The following is a 15,476-nucleotide window of genomic DNA, read 5'->3' on the forward strand; positions in this document are numbered from 1 at the left end:
TAGGACTCGAACTGAAGCTGCAGCTGCCAGCCACAACCACAGCCAGAGCCACAGCCACAGCAATGCCAGACCTGAGCTGTGTCTGTGACCTTTAACACAGTACATGGTAATGCTGGATCCCCAACCCACTGAGTGAGGCCAGGGATCAAACCCACATCCTCATGCATACTGGTCAGATTTGTTTCTGCTGTGCCACAATGGGAACTCCTGCAATGTTGTTTTTTGTTTTGTTTTGTTTTTTGTTTTTTAGGGCCACACCTTGGCATATGGAGGTTCCCAGTCTAGGGGTCAAATGGGAGCTACAGCTGCCAGCCTACACCACAGCCACAGCAACATAGGATCTGAGCCACATTTGCAGCCTACACCACAGCTCACAGCAGCGCTGGATCCTTAACCCACTGAGCAAGGCCAGGGATTGGACCCACAGTCTTTTGGTTCCCAGCCAGATTCCTTTCCGCTGAGCCACAATGGGAACTCCTCCTGCAATTTTTTTTTTTTTTGTCTTTTGTCTTTTTAGGGCCACACCTCGACATATGGAGGTTCCCAGACTATGGGTCTAATCGGAGCTGTAGCTGCTGGACTATACCATAGCCACAGCAGTGTGGGATCCAAGCCATGTCTGCAACCTACACCACAGCTCACAGCAACGCCAGATCCTTAACCCACTGAGTGAGGCCAGGGATCGAACCCACAACCTCATGGTTCCTAGTTGGATCCTCTGCACCACAATGGGAACTCCCCTCCTCCAATCTTTTTATACACAGAAATATATACACACACAAGCTAATGTCCTGTCCAACTTTTAAATGACTAGTTAACTTAGTAAATTCAGTTTATTTTAAAGGTTGGCGTTATAATACTCATTTATTTATTAAAGTATAGATCTTATTTTCACCCTCACCATGCCTGCATCCCCCCCAGTCAGTTCTCCCATAGCAGCTAAAATAATCTTTTAAAAACTCAAGTCAGGAGTTCCCATTGTGGCTAAGTGGGTTAAGGACCCACCCAGTATCCATGAGGATGTGGGTCTGATCCCTGGCCTTGGTCAGTGGGTTAAGGATCCAGTGTGACCATGAGCTGCTGTGTAGGTCGCAGATGTGGCTCAGATCCCGTGTTGCTGCTGCTTTGGTGTAGGCTGGCAGCTGTAGCTTTGATTCAACCCCTAGCCTGCGAACCTCTATATGTGGTGGGTGCAGCCCTAAAAAGCAACCAGACAGACAAACAAAAACTTAAATCAGGTCTTATCCCTCCCCTGGCTGAGGTCACCCCAGGGTTCCTGTTTCCTCACCACAGCCTAGTCCAGCCTCCAGCCTCCCTCACTGACCCCTTCTCCTTCCAGCACCCCTGAGTTACATAGTGCATTTCAGTCCCTTGTACACCTCAAGCTCTTTTCACCATTGCACTCCTGCTTGGAATATTTTTGAATCTTTTTCACCTTTCAGACTTGGCAAAGCATGTCTTCCTCAGAGAGGCCTCCTGTAACCACCCTGTTTGTACAGGTCCCGAGACAGTCTGCCCGGCACCATGGTCGTGCCCTTTCCTCACAGCCTTTGCCCCAGTTTGTGCTTATGCATGAATGGCTTTCCCCAGTACACGGCCTGATAAATAATAACAGGTTGAATTTAGGTGTCGGATAGTTTGCCTGCCTGTAACAGGAAACACAGAAAGGAGGAAATCCCGAAGAGCGCAGTCTAGGGCTGTCAGAGTGGCTCCCGTGCGCCAGATCCAGGCTCCTTGCATCTTTCCGCTTCACCGTCCTGAATAGTCTTCATCTTCTGTCTTGCCTCGTGGTTTGTGACGACTGCTGAAGTGCCGGTCATCACCCATATATTCTGGGGAAGAACAGAAAATGTATACTTCCCAGCCAAGTTAGCTTTGTTGAAGAATCCTTCTAGAAGTACCCACACCACTTCTGATCTTATCTCACTGGCCAAAACTTTATCACATGGCTGTACGTTGTCTAAGGGAGACAGGAAAGTGTAGTTAATTTCAAGTGTAGTTGTTAATTTTAAGTAGTTGTGTGCCCAGCTAAACATCTAGGTTTGATTAGTGTTGGAGAAGCGGAGAATGATACTGGGGAACAGCCACCAGATTGTGTTATAACTAGGGCAGAAATTAAAGGTGAAATTGAGGAGTTCCCATCGTGGCGCAGTGGTTAACGAATCCGACTAGGAACCATGAGGTTGAGGGTTCGATCCCTGGCCTTGCTCAGTGGGTTAAGGATCCAGCGTTGCCGTGAGCTGTGGTGTAGGTTGCAGACGTGGCTCGGATCCCGAGTTGCTGTGGCTCTGGTGTAGGCCGGTGGCTACAGCTCCGATTAGACCCCTAGCCTGGGAACCTCCATATGCTGTGGGAGCGGCCCAAGAAATGGCAAAAAGACAACAACAAAAAAAAAAGGTGAAATTGAGAAAAGCTACCAGGACACACAGGACCGTCCTAGTTGACATGGGATAACTCGTTCATGGTGTTGCTATAAATTGCCTCAAAGGCCAGCTTTTTCCATCCTCCAGATTTTGAAATAAGCAACCTGTGTCCCATCTCTTCTTGAAACAGGTTCAACAAGAAACCCAAGAGAGGGATCCAGTATCTTCAGGAGCAGGGCATGCTGGGAACGTCAGTTGAAGACATTGCCCAATTCCTGCACCAGGAGGATCGCCTCGATTCCGTAAGACTAGGGATTGTGCGTTTGCATGCAGGTTTAGTCATGTGATTCCGAGACCATTACTGGCTTGAACCTAGAGGTTGGCTGACCCTGAGTGCATAGCTATTGTCCATACCCCTGCTTATAGCAGTCCTATTTATCCCTTTGGCCAGTGTTGCAAAAAGCTCCTTAACGGGAATAAACCAGCCTCCTGACAGGTGGTTAGGTATTTGGTGGGCCGGTGTCAGAGGTAACAGTGTCCCTTGACTGCTAGAACTTGTTCTTCTGGCTGTTCTTCTGCAACCAGCCTCCCTCCTTAGGGAGCCCCATCATTGCTCCATTTTTCAGTCCCCTGTGCCTCCTCCTCTTCCTTCGTGGGCAGGACAGGCTGAACGTGGAATGGGTGGGTGGGTGGGCAGGCTCTGGGAGTCGCCTGGCTTTTCTAGCAGTCCGGGTTTTCTGGGTGTTTAGAGCCAGGTCCCCACTGCGACAGAAGTGTCTTTCACTGGGTGTTTATATTTGATAGTTTGTAGGTGTGAATGAGTGTGTGTGTTTCAGACCCAAGTGGGTGATTTTCTGGGAGAAAGCATGAAGTTCAACAAGGAGGTGATGTATGCCTATGTGGACCAACTTGACTTCTGTGACAAGGAGTTTGTCTCAGCCCTGCGGACGTTTCTGGAAGGTTTCCGCCTACCTGGGGAAGCCCAGAAGATCGATCGGTTAATGGAGAAGTTTGCTGCAAGATACATAGAGTGCAACCAGGGGTGAGTGCCCTGTTTAAGTCCCTTCCACCCCATCTTTTGCCTTCCTCACAGCACCAGTCTTGCTGTGGTTGGGGGTTGATTTTAACCTTTCTAAATCTGTGCTGAGCTACGAAATTGTATTCACTACGTGCCAGGCAATGTGCTAAGCGATTATCTCACATAAGACCTCACAGCCACTGTTTGTGTCCCCTTATAAAGGAGATTGAGGACCAGAGGGGCTAAGTAACTTGCCCAGGACTACACAGCTAGAGCCCACAACGTTAATTGTGATGAAAGAACAGTTTTATGAGTTGAGAAGAGGAACTTGAATCGCTCCTAACTTAATATATGGAGTAAATCTCAAGGATTTTAGTTTTTCTTTGATCACATGCTGATGAGCAAGTTACCAAATGGCTCTGTAATTAATAAAACCTGCCTAAGTACATGATTTCATCTTGGGGCCTTTTTGATAGGTATAGTTCTTGTTTTTGTAGGAATTAGAAATTGAAAAGAGAGCTAAATTAATGGTAAGCCTGGGAGTAGAATCCCATTTTATAGGTGAAGAAACAGGCTCTGTGAGATTGAGCAACCTGGCCAGAAATTAATCAGCTAGTGAGTAGCAGAGCCGGGATTGAATATGTATTTGTCTCATCAAAAGCTTATGCTTTTCCCCCTGAACGTGAAGTTAAGAATGTCTGCATGTAAGAGTTCCTGCCAGAGCTCCCGTCCTGGCTCAGTGGTTAACAAATCCGACTAAGAACCATGAGGATGCAGGTTCGATCCCTGGCCTTGTTCAGTGGGTTAAGGATCCGGCATTGCCGTGAGCTGTGGTGTAGGTCACAGACTCGTCTCGGATCCTGCGTTGCTGTGACTCTGGTGTAGGCCAGCAGCTACAGCTCCGATTAGACCCCTAGCCTGGGAACCTCCATATGCCACGGGAGCAGCCCTAGAAAAGGCAAAAAGACCAAAAAAAAAAAAAAAAAAGAGTTCCTGCCATGGCATGGTGGGTTAAGCATCCTGCTGCAGGAGTTCCCTTTGTGGCTCAGTGGTAATGAACCCGGCTAGTATCCACGAGGACAAGGGCTTGATCCCTGGCCTCACTCACTGGGTTAATTATTCAGCATTGTCATGAGCTGTGGTATAGATTGCAGACTAAATTGGATCCTGCATTGCTGTGGCCTAGGCCTGCAGCTACAGTTCCAATTCAATCCCTAGCCTGGGAACTTCCCTATGCCACAAGTGTGGCCCTAAAAAGACCAAAAAAAGAATCCTACTGCAATGGCTCAGGTTAATGTAGAGGCACAGGTTGAATCCCTGGCCCAGCACAGTGGGTTGAAGGCTCTGGCATTGCCGCAGCTGCAGCTCAGATTTAATCCCGGGCCTGAGATCTTCCGTATGCTGCAAGTGTAGCCATTTGGGAAAAAAAGGAAAAAAAAAGGATGTCTGAATATACTGTGAACATGATGTGGAAAATTTTTTTTTTTTTTTTTTTGTCTTTTTTTGTTGTTGTTGTTGTTATTATTGTTGCTATTTCTTGGGCCGCTCCCGTGGCATATGGAGGTTCCCAGGCTAGAGGTTGAATCGGAGCTGTAGCCACCGGCCTACGCCAGAGCCACAGCAACGCAGGATCCGAGCCGCGTCTGCAACCTACACCACAGCTCACGGCAACGCCGGATCGTTAACCCACTGAGCAAGGGCAGGGACCGAACCCGCAACCTCATGGTTCCTAGTCGGATTCGTTAACCACTGCGCCACGACGGGAACTCCGGAAATTTTTGCTAACAGTTTTGCCTCTCGATTCAACTTGGTTTTTATATTCATTGGTCCCAATCCTCCAAGCTGACGCCCAGAGGTGGCATGGTCAGCAAAGGTGGCATCTGGTCATTTTAACCAAACAGGTATTAGAATTTGCAGTGGAAACGTAATTAGATGTTGTTTACTTTAAACGTATTTCTTGTGTGGACCTAGAGACCTTGGTCTTCATCCCTTCATCAGTAAATATGTGACCCAATTAAAATTCTCATTAGAATACAGATCTTTTACTGTGTACTTCAGAACTTCTCTTCCTGTGGGGGCTATTGGGACAGACAAGTTTTTCTTTTCTTTGTCTCTTTTTAGAGCTGCACCTACAGCATATGAAAGTTTCCAGCTGGGGTAGAATTGGAGCTGCAGCTGCAGGCCTGTACCACAGCAACACAGGATCCAAGCCACGTCTACAACCTACACCACAGCTCTTGGCAACGCCAAATAATTAACCGACTGAGTGAGGCCAGGGATCAAACCTATATCCTCATAGATGCGAATGGGGTTCGTTACCGCTGAGCCACAACAGGACCTCCAACAAGTTTTCTTTAGCCTCACTTATTTCAGAGCTATGCGTCTGCAAGTTTTTGTCTTTTCTTGCCTAAGGCAAAAAAGGTCAGACTTCACCAACATATTGTTTATTAAAACAACATAAGTGTTTTCCGTTGTGTGTCTGCTGTTGAGTATTACAATGGATAACGTAAACTTTAAGTAGCTAAAACTATCCAGGAGTTTTAGTCGTCTGTCTGCCAGGTGACTAGCACAAAGTAGATGCTGTCAGGAACAGGACCAAGGTGAGGTGAGCAAGGCACTGACGGGGCAAACTCTTGGGGTCGTGCACTGGGGAGAGGGGGTGGGGGGTGGGGAGCCCTCACTTGCTTCACCTAGTCCCTGGCCCCAGAGGCTCCTTAGGGATCTTAAAAAACTGACTGGAAACGGCTTCATTCCAGGAAGTCTACGTGTGACCATATTCTTGACTAGCCTTTCTGCCCTCTGAGTCATGGTCGTCGTTCCAGTTGATAGAAGCACCACGTGGAGCATCCACCGCCTTGAGGGAAGCTCATCTCCTCGAGCTCGGGACCCTCCCAGCCTCGTCACCATGCGTGTTCTCACATCTGGAATCTTTTTTTTTTTTTTTTTTTCCCAGGCAAACCCTGTTTGCTAGCGCCGACACCGCCTATGTCCTAGCGTATTCCATTATCATGCTAACTACAGACTTGCACAGCCCTCAGGTAAAATATTTCAGCGATTCATATTCTGTAGCAGCTAAATAAAGACTTTTATTTGAGCCATGGAGTGTCTCCTAAATGATTCCTTAATTTTTTTAAATTTCAGGTAAAAAATAAAATGACAAAAGAGCAATATATTAAAATGAATCGGGGTATCAATGACAGTAAAGATCTGCCTGAAGAATATCTCTCAAGCATCTATGAAGAGATAGAAGGCAAGAAAATTGCAATGAAAGAAACAAAAGAACACACGATTGCAACCAAATCTACTAAGCAGAGTAAGGTCTAATGGCAAATTATTTCTCTTAATTCCAATTTTTGAGTGTTTTAGAATGCGTGATTATGATTAAGTTCCCTGGTGATAAATGTAATTTACATATCTAGCTACTGAATGGGAAATGTGATTAAATTAGTTATGATGATGTTGGCTGTCTCATAATATCACTTATCTTCTTGCTAGATTTGTAATTAGTTACAGGAGGAAACTTAAAATAATCTGAGAACAAAATTACCCCAAGAAATGTTCTTTAAAACTTTGCTTTAGGAGTTCCCGTTGTGGCTCAGTGTGTTAAAGAACCAACATTGTCTCTCTGAGGATGCAGGTTCAATCCCTGGCCTCGCCCAGCAGGTTAAGGACCTGGAGTTGCCACAGATGTGACCCAGATCTGGTGTTGCTGTGCCTGTGGTGTAGGCCAGCAGCTGCAGCTCTGAATCAACCTCTAGCCCAGGAACTTTCGTACGCTGCAGGTGCAGCCTAAAAAGCGTAAGAAAAACAAAACAGATACTTTGCTTTAATAGCCATGGTGATTGTGCCAATTTTGATTGGAATTCTCTTAGTTTAGGCCCTGTGAAGCTATCATTCTTAATTTGAGAGGCAGAAGAGGGTAGTGGGGTAGAGCCTAGGCTCCAGACCCACACTGCTGGGATTCAAGTCCCAGCTGTATCGCTTATCAGCTGTGTGACCCTGCAAGTTCCTTAGCGTCTCTGTGCCTCGTTTCCTATCAGTAAAAGGGTAACAATACTTGTAGCAGACTCATTAAGTGGTCTTTGAGGAGGATTTGTGAGTTAATTGTTATAAATCTTGTGCAGCAGAGCCCAGCACATGGCAAGCACTCAATGAGTGTTGGTTGCTCTTATTCTCTTGTTTCTTTGTAGGTGTGGCTAGTGAAAAGCAGCGGCGGCTACTGTACAATTTGGAGATGGAGCAAATGGCTAAAACAGCCAAAGCTCTGATGGAGGCTGTGAGCCACGCCAAAGCCCCGTTTACGAGTGCCACTCACTTGGACCACGTCCGGCCAATGTTCAAAGTGAGTGTCCTGAGACGTTAGGACAAGGCTAAGCTGGATTCTAGTGTTGACCGACCAGAAGCTCACCAGTGAGTGTATAATGGTAACGAGACTGCGGAGAGGAAAGACCAAGCCTGGGTGTTTCTTACTGAAGAGTAACTAAAGCGAGTCCTTCCTAGCAGCCCTTTGATAATGCTGGAGATGCGTCAGCAGGGCCCTACAGTCAGAACAGCTGGTTTGAACCCTGCCTTTGCCACTTTGGAGCCCTGTGACCTTGGTCAGGTTACTCAGCCTCTCTCTGTTCATCATTTGTGAGATGGAGACAAATACAAGGTGCTATAGGCCTGCTGGGGGAATTGAATGAATTAATAATTATTCAGGCAAAAGAGGCAGTTTTATTGTGACATCTCATCTCAGTGGCCTCAGGGTTTATCAGGTGAAATCAGATAGAAGTAAAATATCCTGAGGTCTCTCGATTTTAAAAATATCTAGAGGAGTTCCCATTGTCGTTCAGCAGGTTAAGAACCTGACTAGTATCCGTGAGGATGTGGTTTTGATCCCTGACCTCACTCAGTGGGTTAAGGGTCCGGCATTACCATGAGCTACAGGTTGCAGGTGTGGCTCAGATCTGATGATGCTATGGCATAGACCTGCAGCTGCAGCTCTGGGAAGACCCCTAGCCCAGGAACTTCCATATGCCGCAGGTGCCACCTTGGAAAAAAAAAAGAAGATCTAGAAAAGATACATGTTCTAAATACACAGCACTCCCATTTTCTCTGAGATGTTTTTGCAGTAACAGTTAATATCCTATTGATCCATTCTAGATTTTTGTGATTTCAGGGAATTCACAAGAAAATTGAAGGAAAAGAAAACTGAATAATTTGAATTAGGGACCTTTCAATCAGTATACTGAGTTGATAGAACATAAGTGGCTTATAGATTTTACGTTGTACGCCGACCTCTGATTGGTAGTGGATGCCTGCTGCGTTATGTAAAGGATTTCTCAGGCCCTGATTAGGCTCAGCAGGGAGTGTGATCTCTGATTAATTAGTGCCGTCTGCCGTAAGTACGGGTAGACGTGGTGGTTGCGCACTAGCCACGAGGTTACCATCCTTTCTTTAGAACTGTGAATGGCATGCCTGTAGTGATAACTTTGACCGCAGTTTAGGAGGAAGTCTTTTATATTGTGAATGAATCAACTTGGCATCCTGGCTGTGCTCATAACTAACAGTGTGGCTTCCAGGTGCTCTTTCCCACTGAAATTCTAGATGTTATTGAAACCTTCCTTCCTTGGTAGCTGGTGTGGACGCCGCTGCTGGCAGCTTACAGCATCGGGCTGCAGAACTGTGACGACACTGAAGTGGCCTCCCTGTGTTTGGAAGGCATCCGATGTGCAATCCGGATCGCCTGCATCTTTGGAATGCAGGTGGGTGTAAGTTAGCAAAGCTCCAGAGATGCTGGTGGGCTGTGTTCCTTCAGATCTGGCAAAATTTAGAAACCCTCAGACATTTCCACTTAGCCAAATCCGTCTCAGAACCTCCTTGCTCATGCCCACTGAGAGGAAGCCCCACAGATTTGTGCTGGCAACAACTTCCTTAAGGGGAAAAAATGGAAGATTTGGATTAAAACCTTTGAAGGTAGGTGGGCCCCACGCTACTTGATTGAATTTGACAAAACAGCCTTCCTATCCATCTGGCTGCCTGCCTGCCCTGATGCTTAAAATGCTGTTTTTCCTTTTAAAATTAGCTTATTATTATAATTTCTTTCATTTCTAGATCTTCTCTGGGGAAAATACATAGTTCAATGCAAAATGAATATGTCTGTAAATCTTTTGAATCTTGAAAAATTCAAGCAAATAAACAAAATACAATTTTCAAACGGATATGAAATCAGGAAGTTGTCAACTGTGTGTATCATTTTCTAAGTCACTAAGAATTTGCACTCATTGGCGTTCCTGTCGTGGCACAACAGAAACAAATCCAACTAGGAACCATGAGGTTGCGGGTTCGATCCCTGGCCTCACTCACTGGGTTAAGGATCCAGCATTGCCATGAGCTGTGGTGTAGGTTGCAGACGCGGCCAGATCCCGCGTTGCTGTGGCTCTGGCTAGGCCGACAGCAACACTCCAATTCGACCCCTAGCCTGGGAACCTCCATGTGCCACGGGAGCGACCCTAAAAAGACAAAAAAAAAAAAAAAAAAAAAGAATTTTCACTCATTTATGTTGAAGAACTCAACCTTCTGTTCCAATTTATCTTTCAGCTACACATTTTGTTCTGTACCAAGACCCCAGGCTTTGATGTTAGACAATCTGAGTTTCAAACCCCAGCTCTGCTACTTCTCTAGGCTAACACTGGCTCCACTGTCTTCTCCCTGAGACCCCCTTTATTTCCTCATTCGTAAACTTGAGAAAACAGATCTACCTTGTAGGATTATTGTCAAAATTAGCATTCCTGTGACATTCTTAGCATTCAGCGGATTCCTCCCCGACTCCCGCCAAAGGGAATGGAACATGGAACATCAGTTTGAGGTCAGCTGCAAGGAGAGGCTAGTTCTCAAACACGTGCAGGGAGCCACCTCAGGGTGTTCCGGTAGCAGGAGGGCAGCAGTGGAGTAACTGCTCTGTTAATGAGCATAAAGCCTGTCGACGTGCGTGGAAGGCATCAGAGTCTGGTGCTCAGGCCCTGCTCCGTGAAAGCGTCTTGCTCAGGGCGGGATCTCAGCCCTCTCTCTCGGCTTCTGTTACAGCTGGAACGAGATGCCTACGTTCAGGCCCTCGCGCGCTTCTCCCTGCTGACCGCCAGCTCCAGCATCACAGAAATGAAGCAGAAGAACATCGACACCATAAAGACGCTCATCACGGTGGCTCACACCGACGGCAACTACCTCGGGAACTCCTGGCATGAGGTGTGTGTCTCTCAGCCTGGTGACTGCCTTTTCATAGGACGAGCCCAGCTTCCTGGGATTCATTCGGTCTCTCTTTGGTTGATTACATTGTTCCGGAGTCAAGCCCAACTTTAACTCTTAGTGTTGTCTCTTCCTCCAATACTTCATGTATCAGAGAGTCAGGCTCTCTGGGGCTGCAGCCGGTGAAATGCCTCAGATACACCACCTCCCAAGGTGTTCTCGCCCCTGGCGGCCCATGTCCGCACTTCCGTCGTGGCAGCTTTCCTCCCACGTCACCACCACTTCTCCCAAGTACTTCCGTACCTCCTGAGCACTCTTACTGCCAGTAAGTAGATTTAGGACAAAGCCAGGAGCCCGATTTCTCTCCTAATTATATCAAAGAAGAGATGGTCAGCATCTCCAGTGAGCCATTATGGAGATTGCCAGTGGTTCACGTTTTTATTTAAACCATTTTCTGGAGCTCTAGAAACAGTGGCGCAGCAGAAACAGTCTGGCTGGGATCCATGAGGATGTGGGTTCGATCCCTGGCTTCACTCAGTGGTTCGGGGATTTGGCGTTACCATGAGCTGTGTTATAGGTTGCAGACGTGGCCTGGATCTCGCCTTGCTGGGCTGTGGTGTAGGCCGGCAGCTATAGCTCCAATTAGACCTCTAGCCTGGGAACCTCCCTATGCTGCGAGTGTGGCCCTGAAAACCAAAAAAAAAGAAAATTTTTTTTCTAAGAATCTCACCTAAAGAAGTAATTATTCATGTATACAAACATGTTTGAAAGGTCAGTCATTGAAATTTTAGTTTTTCCAGGGAAAGAATAAATTAGAAGTAGCCTAGATGTCCTAACAATGAGAGAGTGCTCCTTTTTTAAAAAAAAAATTGTGGTGCACCACTCCTTAGAATGTTGTGTAGCCATTTAAAATAAGGAGTTCTAGGAGTTCCTGCCGTGGCACAGTGGAAACGAATCTGACTAGGAACCATGAGGTTGCGGGTTCGATCCCTGGCCTTGCTCAGTGGGTTAAGGATCCGGCATTGCCATGAGCTGTGGTATAGGTTGCAGACACAGCTCAGATCCTGCGTTTCTATGGCCGTGGCGTAGGCTGCCGGCTACAGCTCCAATTTGACCCCTAGCCTAGGAATATCCATATGCTGCAGGTGCAGCCCTAAAAAAAAAAGGTAAAATAAGGAGTTCTCATAGTGGCTCAGCAGGTTAAGAACCTGACATAGTATTCATGGAGGTGCAGGTTCAATACCTGGCCTCCATCAGTGGGTAAGGATCCGGCGTTGCCACAAGCTGCAGCATAGGTCGCACATGAGGCTCAGATCTGGTGTTGCTGTGGCTGTGGTGTAGGCTGGCAGCTGCAGCTCCATTTTGACCACTAGCCAGGAACTTCCATATGCCACAAGTATAGCCCTAAAAAATAAAAAAGATGAGGGAGCTCCCTGGTGGCTCAGTGGGATCTGAGCCATGTGAGATCTGAGCCATGTCTGCGACCTACACCGCAGCTCATGGCAATGCCAGATCCTTAACCTACAGAGGGAGGTAAAGGATCGAACCCACATTCTCATGGATCCTAGTTGGATTCGTTTCCCCTGTGCCACGACGGGAACTCCAATAAATAAAATTTTTAAAGTCAAAATAAAAAGATGTTGAAAGGAGAGACAACCAGATGTTATATGCTCCCTGATGGAAGCACATAATCCCACCTAAGAAACGTGCCTTAAACTCCAGCGTGAGTCAGTTCAAGCCTCTACTGCCAGTTTACAGTAGGAAACACAGGGGCAGAGGAGCACAGTAAACGGCGTGGTGAGAATGCAGCCTGCAGATTGTAGGATATGACAGACTCTCAGAGCACATGATCAATATGACAGACTCTCAGAGCACATGATCAAGTTCTTCCACAGATAAACTGCTGGAGAAATAAGGGCCAGGCCGGGCTGAGGTTGGGGTGAGGGTGGAGGCCTGTGGGTTAAAAGAGACTTGAGGAAAAAAAAGTCAAAGACGTTATTAAAGACTATTTAATATTATGAGGAGATCACCATATTATATTAAATTAAAAAATCATTATAAAACCTTGTGAGGAATCATTCCTTGTGCCAAAGACACACAGAAAATGAGATTTGAGAAGATAAACACGAATGTTAACATCCTATCTGTTGATACAACTATGGAGGCGATTTATTTTCTTCTTTTTTCCCTTAAGTTGTATTTCGTAATTTTTCTGTTGTCTGCATGTATTACTTTTTGGTTTTTAAGAGAAAACTGAGAGAATAGACATGAGAGCACAGAAGTGGGTATGGCGATGCCTTAGAAAATTGCTCTCCGCCTTCTGCCATAGGGATAGCATAGTTTTAGGGGAAAGGCCGAGTACCCACCTCTTCCTGCCTGTATGACATGACTGGTCGTCATCAGAGCCTCCCCTTCCTCCTTTGTACAACCTTCGCAGGGTGGTTGTGAGAATTAAAGGAGTTGATATGTGGAAAAGGGCTTAGAACTGTACTTGGTGAGTAGCAAAAACTCAGTAGGTCTTAGTTGTTAGCGTCGTCATCACCATGGCTGTACCTCTCTCCCTTTCACGCAAACTCTCTCTGTCACAACTCTGGAATATTCCATATTAGAAAATATAGGGAAGGAAGTTGTTTTGAGTTGTGTGCTTTTTTTTAAAAGAAATAATTTCCTGTTTTCTGAGGAGTCACAATGCATAATGTAGCAATAAATAGCTGCTCTCTTTCCTAGAACTTTCTTTTTTTTTTCATAGAACAATATTAATTTAATATTCATACAAAGCAGAACTGTAGAACTTTCTTTAACATGAGAGATATGACAATGTGAGGTTCCTGCCGGTTGCCAAGTATATAGCAGCATTTGGAAATGTTAAAAATGAATCCTGGAGTTCTTGCTCTGGTGCCGCAGGATCGGCAGCGTCTCCGCATTGCCAGGATGCAGGTTCAGTCTCCGGCCCGGCACAGTGGGTTAAAAGATCCAGTGTCACACTTGTGGCTCAAATCTGATCCCTGGCCTGGGAATTCCTTATGCCACAGAGTGGCCAAAATGAAAAAAAAGAAAAAAACAAAAGGATCAGCCAACTATTTGATGGTGAGAAATCTTTAGAAATCAGGTTGGAGCCAATAAGTCGTTGGCCACCAATATTACTGACATACTTGAAATTCCAGCTATCCCACCTTCTGGAAAAGGGAGGACATTAACAGTTTGCTATAGGAATTCTTTAGCATCATGCCCTGTGGAGCAGTCAGAGGAGGGCTCTCTCTGGTGGAATTAAGAACCTTTCTCATTCAAAAGAAAGGCAGTTTTTAGTAAAAATACGCAGCAGTACTCAGTGGTATCGTGGAGCCCTGGACTCTGGGACTGGCTTGTAAGGTCATGTGCAAAGCAAAACTCAGCTTTAGTCAGAAATTCCCATGGAAATTCCTTGGCAAGGGCTTACCTGGAGATCTCCATGCCATCCCTCAGTCAGTTTCAGGCAGCCAGTTTTCGCCCCAGTAGAAGTGGAAACCAGTCTCTGCTTCTTCAGGTAAGCTCCAGGTGGGAGAGAGCCCGTGTGCAGGGGTGCCTTCCCTAGCACCTGACCCACCCACTAGGGCTGGAAGGTAGTCTTTTCTCCGCTGCACACCCATCCCAGGGCACCTTCTTGTTTATTCAGTTAAGAATTGCTGATTATCTTAAGGCTGGGGGTTCAACAGTGAACCAGACAGAGTTAATACCCTGTTGGCTGGCAGTTAAGACAGAGAACAAACAAATGTATGGCACAATAGCAAAAAGTAGCAAGTGCTAAGAAAAAAATACAGTGCTGGGGATCAGGGTGGTCACAGGAGGTCTCTCTGAGGGACACACGTCTGAGCCTGGACTCTCACAGGTGAGCCGCAGGGAAGAGCACAGGAGCATGTTCAAGCCTGAGAAACAGGACGCGCAGAGGCTCTGGAGTAGGACGAGACATGTGGAGTTAAAGGGACAGCAGGGAGGCTGGGGTTATCTCTCCCAGGGGTAGAGTAGAAGGAAGATGGGGGTGGCCGAGTCAGCCTAGGTGGTGCACTTGCCGAGGGGCCCACTGTGTGAAATCCCATCCTCCGATCAAACACTTTTTTCTTTCTCTATTGAGCACTTACTAAATTTGCATAATTAAACATCTGCATAGCATAACTTTATTGCACTCCTTATTTCTTTTGCTCATTTTCTCTTTCTCTTTTTAATAGTTTAAAAAAAAAAAAATGGAAGTCTGTCTTCCAGACTCACATGAGCAGCTTGCCTAGCCAGAATCAGGGAAGCCATCCTGAGGCCCTCAGATTTTATTCTCACCTGGGAAGCTGTGTGTTTCAAAGAACTCTTAATGACTAATTCAAGATGATAATGCCCTTTTCAGACCATGAAGTTTCGGGAAACTCATTTCTTCAAACCTTCTTTCCATTAGATCTTGAAATGCATCAGCCAACTGGAGCTCGCTCAGCTGATAGGAACCGGGGTGAAGACCCGATACCTGTCTGGGTCCGGGCGGGAAAGAGAAGGCAGCCTGAAGGGCCACACGTTGGCGGGAGAAGAGTTCATGGGCCTTGGCCTCGGTAAGATACCAGGCCCCACTGCTGGCCGTCACGGATGCACCAGTCAACCGAGTGAAACCCTTCTTGTCTCATCAGGACTGTCCTGTAGGCCGTCTCTTCCTTCCTTGCCAGCTGACACTTTGTTTGTTAGTGGGAGCAGAAGTGCTGCCTCAGCTCTCTAAATTGTGATTAACCTGTCGAGTAAATGCCTGTTTTATCCACATCAGCAGGCTGCATTACTCTTCTTTCTACGTGTATAACTGTATGGGGGAGGGGAGCCATTTGCTTTTCCAAATACCTGACTGTTTTTGACCTTTACAGCCT

At 46.4% G+C, this 15,476-nt stretch overlaps 1 protein-coding gene across 2 annotated transcripts in view; it reads left to right on the forward strand.

The window, feature by feature from the left end:
- ARFGEF2 (ADP ribosylation factor guanine nucleotide exchange factor 2) overlaps positions 1-15,476 on the forward strand; it is a 97,322-nt gene that overhangs the window by 47,257 nt on the left and 34,589 nt on the right. For both annotated transcript variants that reach the window (XM_003483981.5, XM_005654245.4), the window contains exons 15-22: positions 2,554-2,665; positions 3,200-3,405; positions 6,335-6,419; positions 6,523-6,694; positions 7,572-7,723; positions 9,000-9,128; positions 10,450-10,608; positions 15,026-15,173. In XM_003483981.5, the coding sequence (XP_003484029.1) occupies positions 2,554-2,665; positions 3,200-3,405; positions 6,335-6,419; positions 6,523-6,694; positions 7,572-7,723; positions 9,000-9,128; positions 10,450-10,608; positions 15,026-15,173 (1,163 nt within the window). The remainder of the gene's footprint in view (positions 1-2,553; positions 2,666-3,199; positions 3,406-6,334; positions 6,420-6,522; positions 6,695-7,571; positions 7,724-8,999; positions 9,129-10,449; positions 10,609-15,025; positions 15,174-15,476) is intronic.

The sequence above is a fragment of the Sus scrofa genome, chromosome 17, assembly GCF_054392235.1.
Source record: "Sus scrofa isolate SSC_HxYL_T2T_F1_AM1 chromosome 17, Sscrofa_HxYL_maternal_Yorkshire_Landrace_v2.0, whole genome shotgun sequence".
Classification (NCBI taxonomy): domain Eukaryota; kingdom Metazoa; phylum Chordata; class Mammalia; order Artiodactyla; family Suidae; genus Sus; species Sus scrofa.